Source organism: Caloenas nicobarica, chromosome 14, assembly GCF_036013445.1.
Source record: "Caloenas nicobarica isolate bCalNic1 chromosome 14, bCalNic1.hap1, whole genome shotgun sequence".
NCBI lineage: Eukaryota > Metazoa > Chordata > Aves > Columbiformes > Columbidae > Caloenas > Caloenas nicobarica.
The window spans coordinates 3,108,381-3,124,711 of record NC_088258.1 but is presented as its reverse complement, the minus strand read 5'-3'; the positions used below and the strand labels follow the sequence as shown (position 1 = coordinate 3,124,711).

At 42.2% G+C, this 16,331-nt stretch overlaps 1 protein-coding gene across 2 annotated transcripts; it reads right to left on the bottom strand.

Annotated features, from left to right (window-relative positions):
- Positions 1–1,076: 1,076 nt before the first annotated feature.
- COPS3 (COP9 signalosome subunit 3) lies at positions 1,077–15,870 on the bottom strand. Of its 2 annotated transcripts, none has more exons than XM_065645163.1 (12): positions 15,654–15,870; positions 12,989–13,118; positions 11,160–11,272; positions 11,011–11,060; positions 10,066–10,158; positions 9,170–9,349; positions 7,822–7,962; positions 6,535–6,708; positions 5,645–5,731; positions 5,204–5,317; positions 4,598–4,678; positions 1,077–4,337 (listed from the first exon to the last, which is right to left on the bottom strand). In XM_065645163.1, exons 1-12 carry the CDS (start codon positions 15,706–15,708, stop codon positions 4,284–4,286), a joined length of 1,272 nt encoding a protein of 423 aa, XP_065501235.1. In that variant the 5' UTR covers positions 15,709–15,870; the 3' UTR covers positions 1,077–4,283. The 2 variants fall into 2 exon arrangements, with proteins under 2 accessions (XP_065501235.1, XP_065501236.1); XM_065645164.1 differs by lacking the exon at positions 15,654–15,870 and adding an exon at positions 15,322–15,494.
- Between the last annotated feature and the right edge of the window lie 461 nt (positions 15,871–16,331).

Sequence of the window (16,331 nt, the reverse complement as noted above, 5' to 3'; positions counted from 1 at the left end):
GGGCGGGGACACGGCGCAGGCGCCGTGCGCGGGCGGGGCCCGGCTGAGGGGAACCCGGGCCCTAGCGCCCGATGACGGCTCGGGCGGCGGCTGGAGCGTCGCACTGGGCCCCCACGGAGCCCCTTCGAGTCCCCAACACCGCAGGCTGGGCCCGACTTCTCCGTTAAAGACTCTAATACAGGCGCTGGCAGTCCCCATCGTGCGCTTTGATTCCTTAAACTAATTAGAATATAAGATTAGGGCAGGCGAAGTATTATCTTTTCCCACTCTATTTATAAAGCAGTTATATCCAGCTGTTCACACAGGTTAATCCAAGGTTAGGAGCAGACAATAAACCTGGCCTAGGCTCTGCAGTACAGACCCTCTCTCCATTAAACTACTCCAGCTTCTCTTGAGGGTAGCGAGGATTATTGATCTCTAAAAAACTACAATGGAAAGACCAACCAAACTCCATGCACACTATTAATCTTTTGGGCTTCAAAATAAAGTACTGGATTCTTGCCCCGCTTGCCTTTACAGTGGAGTTTTAAATACCAGAATCTGGGGAAAAAAAGAAGTCTTAACACCAGGTAACAGCAGAGATCATTGGGCTGAGTAAAACCCAAGGAAGAGCTACCGCCGATACCACCACAATATGTATCTCTGGATCTACACAGCCATGCGGGGGCTAAGAATTATGGCTCCGAAGAAAATACTCAGATGGTCAGTGATACAGAAGATTGTTGTAACACAGAGATCAGATCTGAATAGAAATGTTTGATCCATCTAATCCCAGAGCCCATCTTGGGAAAGGACCTGTAGCAGCACTTCCCGAGGAAGACGCGCTGCACAAAGAGAACAACAACTGTTTCTACTCCAGGTAGCTCAGGAGAGCTCCGAGAAGCCACCGGCAGAGCTTGGACAGCGGGGGAGCAGAGGGCAGTGCCACAACCAGCAGCCTTTGGCCAGAATCACACATCCTGAGAAGCAACAAGAACAAAAGACACCCCCCCCCAAAAAAAACCCCAAACAAAACTAAGGAAAAGCCAAATACAAAATACCTACTATCTCATTTAAGACAAACTAAGAAGAACACCTCGTTTGTTATCTTTATTTTCCAATGGTACATTTAAACAACTGCTCGGGACTAACCTCCTCAGCCAGTTGTGGCCATGCAGAAAACATTTCCTGGGTTACACAGATCGCCTGTGACAACACGTACAACGGGTCGCGGCTGCGCCGTAGGACGGACACGGGGAGTTGTGGCGGAGGAGGCGGCTGGAGTTACGCGGGAGCGTGTGGAGCAGCGTTGGTGCGGCTGTCACTAACCGCCGCTCCTCGGTGGCACTAAAATACAAGGGGTGGTTGTACACAAAACAGCTTCTAACCATTTCTTCCTATAAACGTTTTAATACCTGCTAATAATAACTGAGCTAGAGACCCCTCCTGTGGCTAAGAAGTGTAGTTGCACATCTAATGCTACCTTCAGAGCTTCACTTCGTATCTTTGCTAATTAAGGCGCATGAAAATCAGGAGTTAGATATCAAAGCACGCACTCAGTGTTCTGTGAACGTATCTTGTGGCCCCGCACAACAGGAAGAACTGGCCACAGGATCTCCGAGAGTCTAAATTCGGAGGAGCACAGCACGCAGTGTTCTTATATTTGCTCAAAAGTTCCTCCCTGCAATAAATACACATTAAAACCAGAAAGCTCAAGTCTTTCTCAAAGTGTCTCAGCTTATCACAGCCCATGCAATTAGTTCCAAGACTTGAGGGAGCTACTTCATTAAAAATCTGACTTAATTTCAACAGTATCTCAAGACATGCAGATGCCAGACCATGTGTTTATCAAACTATTACTTAAAAGCCCTTCCCTGAAGCACTTTCGGTGAATGCCTTATCTACGGATTCTACAGGTGGGACCTGACTTTGAATTTTCAACAGCAAGCGGAGTTTAACAGCACAGCGATGCACATGAGAAAAGGAACATTTGCAGTTCTCCCACTTGAAAAAGCGTTCGCCCTTTTAAAAACCAGATTTACGAAAAAGAGCGTCATATATCATTTGAAACTATTACATAGCTATTTCTATCACCCTTTTGATGTGTAGTATGGATTTATCTATTTTAGAAGAAAAATTTTAAAAACCCCAACCAAATACAAAAACCAAAACAACCAAAAAACCACAAACAATCAAAAACTCAATGAAAAATATGCAGCTGGCAAATAGCTACATCAGATTGTAATTGCCCAGACAAAGCCATCCCGCAGCATTTCTGGTTCTTCTCCAACTCCACGAAAGCGTCTTGCATCCATTCTTCCCCGGCAAGCGAGCTCTTGGCAAGGAAAAATGAGCCATCCGCATTTCTGTACAGGTGGCAGTTTGGGGTTTCTCATTTGCAGCACTTTACTGTAAACACTTCGAAAAGCCAGGTTCCTGTTTGAGCCCACAGCGTGACTGATCGACTCATTTCACACTTCCACGGGATGAGAAAAATTGCATAAGCATGTTCAGCATTGAAATCACTGCAGAATTAACAAATTATGGAAAAAAACCAAACCAAACAAAAACCAAAAGGAAACAAACAAAACACAACCAACCAACAACAAAACACCAAAACCCCTAAAACCAACCAACAAAACCCCAAAACACCAAGCAACAAGATTTTAGGTGTAAAAGTTGCCTTCCCATATGGAAGCCTCTATGATAGGAAGCACAAGTACTCAATGGTGAGCTCCTAGTGCTATGGATTGACACTGTGTTCAATACTAAATTGCTATTTTATACTTTTTAAAATGCCATTCACCACCCAGAGAACAACCTGGGGATGTTTCTAGTAGAAAGCAAACCGCTGTCACAGAGGCTCTGCTAGAATGAAGACACCAGTTTTAAACAAAGATCCCGACAGTTCTGTACTGGCACTTGAAGCACAAATGGAAGATTTTCAACCACGGGTGACCTCAATACGTACAAGCTTCACATGGCAAGAGCCAAAAATGCTCAACTCCCACTTAGGCTCCTGAAAAAAAGCAGCAGGTTAGCAGCAGCAAGCAGCTCCTAGTCAGGCGTTTAAGTACCTGTACCATAAGTAGGAAGCACTGGATGCTGAGCTTCTCGCGTTCTGACTTGCTGACAGGTTTATTTATGCCTGGTTGTAGGAGATTTGCACGGACACAAAGTGTTTCTAAGGTGTTTGGACAGTGAGAATCTTCAGATACACGAGAGCTACAGAAAAATCAAAATAGCCCGTTGATTTAAGGGGTGAAGCGCGTAAAAAAACCCAAAGTTTTTACATTTAAAATAGTGAATTAAAAACCAGATAGCATTGAAGCATGTTATCTCCAAATAAAATCCTGCATTTTGAGAGCTGTATATAATTCTTTGTTCCATATAGAATTACTTTCTCTGGAAACAAAGATCTATAGCATGGTCTTCACTCATTTCCACTACAGAAAAGTATTAGCCTGTTGAACACCTGCATGCCAATTGTATAAGAACAACAATTTAAAGTTCTTTTGGTGTGAACAACTTCATATCTAGAATCCTCCAGAACACCAAGATCTTTCAAATATCCGTTTGTTTAGGTCTAGTAAGTTTGATCTAAGAGCAAATGTAATTAGAAGATACTTTGTACCAGAAACTTAAAATCATAAATAGCTGTCACATATGGATTCCCTCTAGTCACTTCTGCTTTTCAGCAAAACTGCCTTACAAGGACTCCTTAATAAGCTCATCCTTTTGGGAAGAACACAGTTCTTATTTCATTTCATAGACAGCAGCCAGCAACACCGGCCATATGCAAATTATTATGTAAAGAAGTTACTTAAACTCCACCCCTCTCCCCCACCACACACATGATAAATCTGTACTTTGAGCCAACTTCAAATACAGAATAATAAACCAGGAATTATCTTGTAAGTGAACCAACACTAGTTTGTATTCTTCCCTGAATAACACCTTTTTTTTTTTTCCAGAAGAGAAAAAAGGACTGCTACAGAAACACAGCAACATTCAAACCCTTTAAAACAAAAGGTAGATTATTTAATGCATTAACGATGTTAATCTGAAGATAAATAAATCCAAAACAGACTTTTAAGTTTCTTTTGAGATTTCCTTTTTCTTTGCAGAGAATATTTCTGATATTGTACAGTACTGAGAGGGTGTTCTTTTATTTTCTTAATGTCCAGGTGAAAAGCAAAGCTCAGTTCTCTCTGCTCTCTTCGTGGAACTCCTCAATGCCCTAATCCAGGCGTGATTCTTTCATAAGCTTTTACTTGAAAGCGGAGTGGTGAGCAACATGAATTTCAGGAATAACTGGATGGTTTGGTCCCTGAGTCATCTTCTTGAGAGCCCATACTCTGGAAGAGAGAGAGTTATTTCTTTTCAAAAACAGGTTCGAAGGTTTACCTTTGAGCCAGACAGCTCTTTGAAGACAGCTCTCTGAAGTTAACAGGTAGGAAAATAAAGTGCATATGAAATAAACATGCACTTCCTTTTTGTTGATGATGTTTATGCACATGGTATTAATAATATGTAATTATTAACACTGTAAATACTGACATGCAGTGCAACACATACTCACTGCACTGAATCTCTTACAAGACACTAAATCAATTACCTTCTGCACAAACTGAGGGTTCACAGTGATCTCTTGATCCATGGCTTTCAGTCGTTCATCCAGCTCTATACATTTCAGCATCTTAAAAATATATATTAATTACTTTGTCCAGCTTGTACATGATCTTCAAGATATTTCACAGCTGTGCTATGTAGACCCAGTAACTTCTGCCATAACAAAAGCTCTACGTCAAAATGTTCTCATCCCTCATCTCCCAAACAAGAGTGTCAGACCATTTTTTATTCCCTTATTTTGATCCATGTCTTCCTAACAATCCTTTTTAAGGCCACTGATAGACAGTCCCATGTGGGTCACCCACCCACCAGGCGGGTTATCGATAGCCAGGGAAATTGATCCTTGAACTCTAAAAACAATCTTTCCAACCCATTCAATGCAAGGAAGATAAAACAGGGAATGCATTGACTGTGACTGACCATCAATCTAAAACCTTTAAACACCAGTACTGTGAAATAATCAAACAATGACTTTTAGTCCTCAATCTCTACACGTATGTTACCTACACTGGCTTCTCCCAGCAGCTCCCTGATTACAGACTAAGGCTCTTCAGTAGGAATTCCAAAAGCAGTTAATAGCTTAAAGATTTACCTCCTGATCAATGTTATGAAGCATCGCTGGATTGTTATATTTTTCAGGATTATCATGGAAACAGACCATACCATCTTTCTGATTAATACTTGCAAAGATTTCACCATCTTCTATCTGAAATGAGATAAGGTTTAACGTAGGGGTATCACCAAGAACAGAACTTCAGGTAACTACACCACACAGGCTCCCTGTGGAATCATCTTTAACTGGTTTGCTCTTTATTTCCTAACAGCTTCCCATGCCTTATCTTAACAGAGAATACATTTTAAGGTTTCTTGAGAACAGTCTAAACACCACAGCAGACCGACAATATTTCCTTCACACTGAAAAAGAACTGTTCTTCAGCTGTTCAGAACATGCGCTGCCAATCCAAACACTTCAAGAGTCTTAAATGGGATGAGTTTTTAAATTAGGATAGTTTAGCCAAGTCACAAGTCTTACCATGTGGAGGACGTATTTTTCTGCTTCTTGGGGCCCCGACAACTGCACTCGACTTGCCATGTCTTGTAATGACAATGTTAAAAATGTCTGAAACGTAGAAAATATTAAACTGTTAAAACTTGATGCTAAGAACTTTTGCTGAGGGGAAAAACAAGTGGAATATACAGTTATTACTTATAAAAGCACCATGAGAGTGGAGTCAGTTCTTCCTCCAAAGACATGAATTTATTATATTGCACATGTGTGCACACCAAACTTATGGTGCCATTACTCCATTTCTGCAATTCCTTTTTACCCCAGACACAGTCCTGACCAAGTCCAACCTCTTCCCTCACCTTTCGACATGAATAAGGTGACTGTCCACCCCATGAAGCTCCTTCAGGAGATGTGTATTGCATTACTTCTGAGGTTAGTTCTACTACATCACTGGAACTTGCAAAAAAAGACCTTTCCCCTGATTAAGGATTAATCTGATCTCTCAGCTGAAGGAGCGCATCACTCCATTGCTGCTGTTTTTCCTTTTACTTCTTGCTTCCAAAATCTTGCCCACTCACTCTTCTCTGATAACGCGTAAAGTTCAGGCTCCCTGTTTTTCAAACAGCAGCGCTCAGGACTTTTTTGATTATGTATGAAAATCTCATAGGCAAACCCCTCTGACAGACATAACGAACCACCTTTTAAATAATGCAGAAGTAGCCAACTGTATTGGTTTTCTATGTAGAGCACTTTAGTCTCATTTGTTTCAGAGACAAAAATCTCAGTCTTAGTCATTTCTCCATTACATTACTACATTATAATAATTTTGCTCTGAATCGAATACATTCCAGAGATACACGCTTTGAGAAAAACTAATCACAATTTCTCAGCAAAACAAACCCCCTACATCTTACCTTGGTTAGCCTCTGAATATTCTTTTTGTAGAGAGATGACAAGCATTGCTTAACCAGCCCCATATTGTTATCCCTTGTGAATGTTTCACTGTGTTTGTTCACCAGATTTCGAAGCTCCGAGGGTTTATTGGTTGAATAAACTTGCGCTAATTCATGGTAAGCATTGCTAAGGGGCTGCAAATAGAAAAATCAGAACCTTTCTTGAAGAACACTGTGTTCAACCAGCCTCAAAAAAACCTATTAATATTTCAATATTAGAAATCACGCAGGCGTAAAAGTAAATTTAAGTAGCTCAAGCATCTCTCATGAAAAAAACAGGCGATGCCTACACAAGTCTTCATGGCAATGACAGATCCTCATACACTCAGTGTGTGTTACTGCAATATAAGGTTCAGTAAACAACATTCAAGGCCCTCTGTAGTTACAGGACAGCAAGAAAAAGTCCATCAGCCAACCAGGTTGTGAAGTAACCTGAACTCAAGGGAAGTAGCACATTGACTGATCGCTGATGACCCATTAGTTCTACTGCCTAAGACACTCTCATCCCTGAGCACAATGAATCTCAGCACAGACAACAGAGAATCAGAGGGTGAAGACTAGTTCACCTAAATTACTTTAAAACAGCAATTGGTTGAGCTTGCTTATTAGTATCTGAACTTAGATTTTTTGAACTCTTTCAAATTTTGGTCACAAATCAACAAACTAAGTGTTAAATAAGAACTAACTTTCAAAAATGTTTTATGTACCTAGGATCAGAACTCTCTCGCTAGTAGTTTTGTCCTCCACCCCACACCTCCTAATCAGAATACTTATGGACTACAAACTTGCAGCTTTTTCAGAACTTTTTTTCTTTATATACTGGAGTTTTGGAATAAACTATTTCTTATTTCGTACTTCAACTAGATGAAGTTACGGGTTGAATGTTTTTACAAGGACATTGCATATTGAAAGCCAAGTGAAATCTGAGTCTTGAGTTCTAACTTAAAACGCTATTGAGTGATGTGCAGTATCAGTGAAGAGAATCTCAGTAAGTGCTAATAAACCCTAAAGTTTTTCCAAATTTAAGTTTAAAAACCTGTATTGTCAATATGAACAATACAGTTTGTTTGTAACAGACGTAAAAGTTGCCAATCTTTAGCTATTGTACACTAGCATGGCAGCAAGAGGTTGTACTCTGGCACATTGTGCATTACTTCCCATGATCTGCAATGTTTAACAGAGTAGCAAAAAATAATTTGAAAATTCAGATTTGTTCTTGTATTATTTAGCTGCATTCGCAAGACTTACCTTAATGAATCGACCGACTATCTGGGAAGTGTATTTTGGTAGCTGCTGAACTTTGCCGAGTAGTATCAAAGAAACTAGGATATACTTTTTATATGATTCCAACATAATATGACTGACTGCCATGGCTGGAGTAGTTATTGCCTAAGCAAGCAAGAAAGAAATGGAACAGAAATTTAATTATACTTACTGGTAGATCCTGGTAGCTACTGTATTAATAAAACCTCAGTTTAAAGCTTCATGCAGAAAGGATACAATGACATATGAAAGTCAGCTTTGAGTATTAAACGAACTTCTGTCAAAATTAATTATCCCAAAATGTCCTAAAAAGGTAAATTCTATACAAGCTACTCAAAACATATCATGTTACAGTGGTGCCTACCTTAAAATAACCCTGTTAAGATCAAATAAAAACTTCTTTCCTTAGTATATATCTAAAGTTGTACTAGAAATCACTTGTTACCAGGAATGATTATAAAGTTCCTGTAGAACCTGGATTTCCACAGATCCTTGAAGAGGTTTTATAAAGCTATTACATCATCGGATCTCATACTTAAGTATGCTGAAAGAGCTCTGCAGAATAGGGAAAAGGGATTTTAGTTTACTATGATGCTGCTAGCTACTCAAGAGCAGACCCTTGTTTACAGAAAATAAAAATTCTGCACCAGTTTGTTTTGCACATTTGACAGCATTTCCCTCTCATACACACAAAGTTTTCCCAATTTTGCGATTTTCTCTTCTTTCACAGAAAATGTCAAAGCAGAATATATTGTAACAGCCTGGAAGAAGGGTAACTGCCCTCGTAAAATTATTAAAGATCTTAGCAAAACCACTGGGCTATCTTTTCTTTAAGAATACACAATTCTGAAAGTCAGCCTGCAAACGGTTTCTATGTAAGCAGTAACAAGCAGGCATCTGAAAAATATTTATAGTGAGATAAATTTAACATCAACCTTTGAGTTGCATAGTTTTATGGTGCAATAGTTACTTGGCTGTAAGAGACCTTAAAGGAAAACACCTCTAAAGACACTTTGCTTGTTACTTCACTTTATGCACTGAAGAGCTAATAGTGAACACTAACCTAAATCAGTTTTTATGTCTTACTATGATGAACACACGTGCTAAACCAAGACCTATTTGAATGACGAACAGCAGTACAGATTTGTTAGCAGAATTATATCCTTAAGATGAAAATAATTGGAGACTGCTTGTACTTTCTGTTAGGTTCACGGCTTTTATTGCTATTCTTGGTGGCAATTCAAAGATGATACGTTCTCTCAGGACAATGACAGCCGCTACTTTTGCATTTCAATCGATCACACTTCAGACTTACCATTTTATTTAAAGTTACCTGTTCATAAAAGTAGAGTGCTCTTTCAAAGTTCTTTAGCCCAGTGTATATCATCCCACCATAGTAGTAGTAACATAAAAAGTGCTTCGCATCATATGCCCCATTCTCTTTACAAATATCCATCATGTCCACATCTAGATACGGGAGGGCAGGTTTAAAGCATTTTGCTAACAAACAGAGCTACAAGAAAATAAATCAAGTTTTCATAAATTAGCCATTTCCATTCAAATTTCCAGAGGAAAAGGTTTAAACTAAATTCATCTAGTACTATTTAATAAATATCACTCCTCCAAGAGTGCAAAAAGAACACACATCAGTAGTGCTGTAACACAGATTGTTCATTGTATCCCAATATTGGAAAACCCTTAACGCCAATTGTGAACTGTTCTAATTAGCTGAATCCTGAAGAAATTAGACTCTGACAAAGCTGCTTGAAACTCCAGGCCTTCCAGACTACAGTGCTGGCAGCACAAAATATTGCACTAAACATTCCTGTCCAACCCCAAATCCCAGGAGCCCAGAATGAGACAGAAGTGCAAACCCAGGCCAAAGACACCAAGACAAACGTGCCTTTTGTCAAGCCTGAGCCAACAGTATCTGGATATTACCCTTACACCGCCTGAGACAAGCCTGTGACTTTCGGCCCAGAGAGAAGGGGTGTCAAAGGACTTTTAGAAGTCATCAGCAGAACAAAAGAGTCTGTAGACATGCACTGAACATTTAAAATTAGTAGAAGGGTTTTTATTTCAGTGTATCATATTATTTATTACTTGGGAAACAAACAAAAAATTTATAAGCCATTTTTACACTGCAACATGTGAACACGCATTTCCTCAAAGGGTTATAGGTATTTTATAAGCATTTATTCTGATAAAAAGCCCTTACGCTCCCCTTACCTGGCAGAGATCTGCGTGTATTGAGGTCAGCTGGTTTGTGTTCATCTGCATCTTGTCTATGGCTTGTCTGAGAATGCTAATTCCTCGCAGGGGCTGTCAGAAATTACATCTCTTTCAGATAATTTCTCATAGATGGCAGCACATTGGATCTTATGTTGACACTTACAAATGAAAAATAACACTAATTGACAGGTTCCATTAAGTAATAGTTAACTTGAGGTTCCTTTTTTGTAGGATACTGCAGTCACTCAGAAAATAAAATTAACCCTGGCTATACAACTTATCCTGATAAACTAAATAAAGTCATCAATTCTGCTCCACTAAGCCAACATCATTGGGAATACAGCAATTTGTATCAATAAGAAAACTTCAGCTAAACTCCAACCAAATAACGAAGACAAGGCTCTCGCTTTACTCAACTTAGACCAGACTTGATCTCTACTTCTATTTCAGGCTACATTGCACTAAAATGGCCTGAAAAAGTCAGTATCTTAGCAACAAAAACATTGGTCAAATATTTCTTAATCAAGTTTCCCTTACGTTTTAAGGTATTTCATTAAGAACGTTATATAACACTGGTGAGAATAACACTGAAACTAGTCTCACTGACTCACCAGCGCTAATAATTTTTGCAGCCCTCTCCTACTCACGTACACACTGTCTGAAGAACATTCTTGGTACTACAGATTGCCTAGTCTGTGTAAAAGCACACGTTTTCAGGTGACTCTTCCCCCCTCAAATTTATCTTCCTCCTGTGTTCCTTAAAGAAAACTTAAAATATTGTTTTAGGTTCATTGCTGCTCAGTAAACTTAACAAGTAAGGAGCTGCACCAAAATACTTAACGTGAAGTTAGCAGCAAATCTTTATTAAGTGATTATGGTAACATCCCCTTTAAGAGCTTGGATATGCAGGTAGCTTATTTGTACTAGATGATACTTGCTCACCTGTTTTCTCTCCACAAGGGCATTTGTTAACTGGTGGCACAGGCCAGCAACTAAATACAGTAAAAAAAACAAACAAAAAAACAGAGTGAAAAACCAGTAGTATCAAACTATCAAAAAACATATAAAGTCTGGAAGCAAGCTTAACTTACAAGTGTCTGTTGCGTATCTAATGTGTTCTCCATTACAAGTGCTGATAAAGAGCTGCACCTGTGAGAATAACGTTTCGAAGTCAGGGATGCTGGGCATAGAAAACTTCACGAACCTAAAACAAACAAACAAAAAAGGTTTAGCACTAAACATTTGGAAATAAATAAAAAAGCTTCATCTTCATCGCTAAGTCTATGCAGATGTATGCAGATTTTTTGCAAATAAATCCAAAGTGTTTATGACAGGTGGCCTACGATTTCCCCAGGAGCTGCACAACATTTGAAAAATACGCTTTCCATGCACACCTCCATTCTCCCATCTAGTGCAAATTACAATTTAGAACAAACTATGGTGAACGAAGATCATTTTATCTGGTGCAATAGTTAGAATCATAACAGAAACACTGGCTAATGATGATGAATTGTAATACTCAGGCACGCAACTTCTCTGGATGCTTTTGCCTATCCTGCAGCCATCTCCTGCTTCGACGTGCTCAAGACTTCTCAACTATTAAATTATTAGACTTGTATCTCTCAATAGGAGTTTTTTCTTTTCACTTCCAGTTTCTCTCCATCTCTGGTGGTTCCTCAGCAGCCCACAGGCTGTAGCCTTGCACATCGCTGCTTCTACAAGATGAACTATGATTATGCTCAACTGAGGGCAATGAAACTCTAGCTATACATCCTACACGTCACAAAAACATACAGAAAATCCTGTTTAATGCTGTTGGAAGGCCCCCAGCCCTGCCTGCACTCCAGCTGCTGTTCACTGACATATGCAGTTCAAACCCACCCAGATCATGGACCGTCCTTCCCTGTAAGGCTTATGAATGTCCCTGTCACGTGCTGCCATTCCTTCCCTGTCTCTTCAGAGTCCTATGTCACCATTTGCCGTGCCACACTTTCAGCCAGGAGAACTTCCCTGGACATTCCACTGACACCATCTCTTCAAATAACACATTTTACATATTACTTCTTTTAAACAGTTCTCTTCCTTCCTCCACCTGTTTTAATGACTGTTTTCGTGTACCCCATGACACGATTCTTCTGCGAAGGCAGTACCGATGCCCCACTTTTTATAAATTCCATAACGCATCTTCATGACCTGCTAGTGAATTGTAACATTAAATGCGTTATCTCTACATATTACAGTCATTTTATGCCAAAACGGGAGTAGAACAAGTTCTAGAATTCTGATTATTTCCTTTAAAAGAGAGCTTTAAAATAACAGCAGAACCTGCAGATACTTCACCTGTGGTTAGGTACAGCCAGAAACAAAATTCTTAGCTCCAGGGCCAAATAGCTTTACCTTAACTGAGCATCACCAGGGCAATTCAAGTACTATCTTAAACTACAGACAGCAGCAAGAGTCTCAGTGCTGTTTAGAGACAAATACCCAACAACCATGATAAGAACCCATCCTTCACCAGAAAAAAAAAAGCACTTCATGCTTACAGTTCAGCACACTAATGCCCTGCCAATCAAGTTTTAAACGCGAGCTTTATATCTTTTTGCTGAACACATATGGAAAAACACTTCCAAAGGCATAAACAAGAGAAATGGATACAGCCCCAAGGAAAGCAAACCCCCAATATTACCATTTGACAGTAACGGTATTTACAAGCTCCAGAGGTTTTCCTTCTTTTGAAAATATAAATTTCCCATGGTGTTTTTATTAATAAAATGTGTATCACCAAAGGAAGTTAAGCATCATTCTAAGAAAAGCACATTCAAAATACTTATGTCCAAAAGAAAAGCATTTGTTTGACAACTGAGCACGCTGCATGAAGTTTTAGTACTAAGATATTTAATTAAAAGATAGCAACACTTACAAGACAGCAAGAACGCCTAACGAGTGTTCCTGCACATCCAGGGCACCAAGCACTGTATCCAGATGGGAAAGATTTTTTGCTAGCAGTTCTCCGCTTTTATTGATCAGTTCACAAAGCTGGGTCATTTGCCCTGAAACACAAAACATGGTCGTCAAACTCTAATTAGGGAGCACTCACGCATTCCCATACTTCATTACACCTTGCTGCCCTACATAACCTGAGGAGAAAGTAGTATCACCCCGAGAATTTACTGTTCTGTAATACCACAGGCATTAGTTTTCAACAAGCGAGGTACCTGCAGTGTGTTTTTTAAAGGTGACAGTTAAACTTCTGGCCTTTGGGATGGCAAGGGAAACCCTCAGAACACAAACACTACGTGACAAGTGGTGTCAGCTCATCTCACCGGAGCCAGGGCTGCAGGGTCTCCTATCAACGCCAAGCGCTCCCTGAGCCAAGTCTCCAAAACTTTGACCAGTTTACCGTGATGTAAAATTTTGCCTCATGTGGATACGTTCACCTAGACTTCTGTCTTCTAGGCGTTATAAGGGGGAAACCTAAACAAAACCAAATAGAGCTTCCTCCACTTTCTAAAGAAATCCCCAATACCAGAGCTTATTACTTGCTGCTTCTCAAGTGCCCTTTCCACTTTTCAGATCTGCCCCTAAGCATTTTTTTTGAAGTAGGCATCAAAATTACAACAAAGTATCAACAATAAGAGGATTTTTAAAAAATCTGTTCTTAAATTTACTTCATATGATTAGAACTATAGTGTTATTCTACTCACTGAGAGCTATGAAAACAGCATGAAAGCATATTTTCAATTATGAAGGCACAGTAAGCCCAAAAAACCTTACAAAGAAGGCAGACCAATTACCATGGACTACTTTCAAAGCCTTCCCCACGCAATTACTTGAATTAAAACTACACCTTTCTGAAGCCGAGTATTGTTTCAATGTTCAATTCTTGCAGATACAAGGGGAAAAAAACAGAGGTTCTCTTAACCTTTACAAAAAATCTTTATAAAATGTGGCATAGTGGCTCCATTCACAGAGATGAACACTATTCTCAACTCTCTGGCCTTTTGCTTTGAAAAAGAAAACCTGAGAAGCCCTAGCGATAAAATATTAGCTTGGAAGTAACAGCAGGATTAAAAGTTCCAAACAGGGAACCAGAGCCCAGGAACTCCAGCTCTCTCCATGAGGAATTAAAACTCAAGGCATAAACATGGAAAGGAACAGGGTTTGTATAACTCTCTGTGGTTTGATCATGGTATTCAAGCACTGCAAACCTTAGTTCTGGTGTCCCGTCTAGCAGAGAAATCCACCCGTTCTACACCTATCAACTAGCATTCCCCTAAAAAAGAAAAAAAAAACCCAACCCAAACCAACACTCTACCCACAAATACACACCAAGCCACTTATGCAGTGTAAGTAGAAATACCCAAGCCAAACCCACCTAAATGACCATTTATGCCACCTCCTGCACAGCCAAAGGCTGATCACCAAAGATCACATCACCACGAGCACACAGACTCCTCCTGGGTGCTCTCACAACCTCCAGCAGCCTGTCTGGCATCTGGATTTTCCTTCTCAGAGAGCATCTATCTGGCTCATCCTTAATGGGAAAACCTCCATAAAGTCAACCAGTTTCCCCTTGAACCTTTTGCATCCACAAAATCTTGTAAAAAAAAAATTCTCCCGCTAAACTACACACCTACAAAGAATCACCTTTCATCTGGTTTGTACCCATGCTTTGCAGGTATGATTTGTCTCTCGCATCTGATACCTTCAGTAAAAATACTGTACATTTAGTAAGTCAAACCGAAGTAAGAGAAAAATTTGAGCTCCACCCGAAAGTAACGGCCAGAGATAAAGCTTGAGGCCACAGAGGAAAGTATGACATCTTGATCACTGCGAGGGAGCAAATATTCCATGCGGGGAGAGACTCAGAACACATTTTAAGGACATCAACACAGACAGAAAGTTCAAGAAGTAGGAAATGCTGTGCCCACACACAGGAGAATTAGGGGTTTGGCAGCAAAACCGGGACAAATCTAACGATGGTTATTAAAACACCTTGTGAAGCTTGGTTACGGCAACCCTGACATTGAGTCCTGGCCTCCCACGGTGACTCCTACTTTGTCCCCAGGAGCCAACCCTTCCCAAATGGATTTTAAACCACACGTGTTTTAAAACGACCCGCATGTCCGTCAGTGCGGTGACAGCCTGGGCTGTACGATCCCGGTTAAAGTCCCTGCGATTCCCGCTCCTCCCCCCTCATCTTCCAGGCTCAGATTTTGGCGCGGCCGCCCGAGCCGGCTTCACTCCGCTCACCCGAGAGCTCCAGCGACCGAACCCCCTCAGCTCGTCGCTGCGCCCGGAACGAACCGAGCAGCGCCGTGAAGAGCCCGGCCGGCCCCTCCAGCCCTGTCAAACCGAACCGCTCCGGGATCCCCCCGAGCCCGGCGGGGGCGGGAGCGCCAGACCCGCGCCTGAGGCAGAACCGTGAGGCGGGGTGGGGGGGGCCAGGCCCCGGCCCGCCCTCCCCAACCGCGCGGGGCCTGGCGAGCTCCGCCGGCCGCCGCCCCGTCTCCTCAGGCCCCGCGGAGCTCCCGCCGCCACCCCGGGCTCGCACGCGGCTCTTCCCGCCCCCTCCCCGCGGTCACCTTGGGCCGAGAGCTGCCGGACGCTGTTGACGAACTGCTCCAGGGCCGACGCCATCTTGGCGGCTGGCGGCGGGGCCGCGCGCTGCGGGCGGGGCGGCGGCGGCGGCGGGAGGAGGAGGAAGAGGAGGAGGAAGAAGAGGGGGGGGCGGCGCGGGCCGGGAGCGGCGGGGGGAAGCGGGAAGGAGCCACCGCTACGGGCGCCGCCGCCGCCAGCCAATCAGGCGCCGGCAGCGTGAGGCCGCGCGACGCCCGCCGCCGTGCGCCACTTCCGCCGCCCCGCCGGCTCTCGCGAGAAGCGCGGTCGCTATGGCAACCGCCGCCTTCCCTCCGCGTCAAGCGCAAGGGAGGCCTCGCTCGGCGCGAGAAGCCGTGACTCAGCAGGGCCGGGGCGGGGTTGGTGATGTCAGCATTGCGTCATCCCGCGGCGCCGTGTCGCGGCGTGAGGGGCGGCGGCCGCTCAGACGGCGGCAGAAAGCCCGCGGCGGTTGTCGTGTGGGTCCGTGTAACGTTCGGCCTGGTATCAGGGAACGGGATTTGTGTTGATTCGGTTTATATACCTGAAACCGTGTTTCCCATCCCTGCAGGAGCTGAGGCGGGAGAGCAACGCAGCCCTGAGCGGCCGCGGGCGGGGAATTTGTGCATCCTTCAATGCACCGTGCGGAACAAGGAAACCCTTCT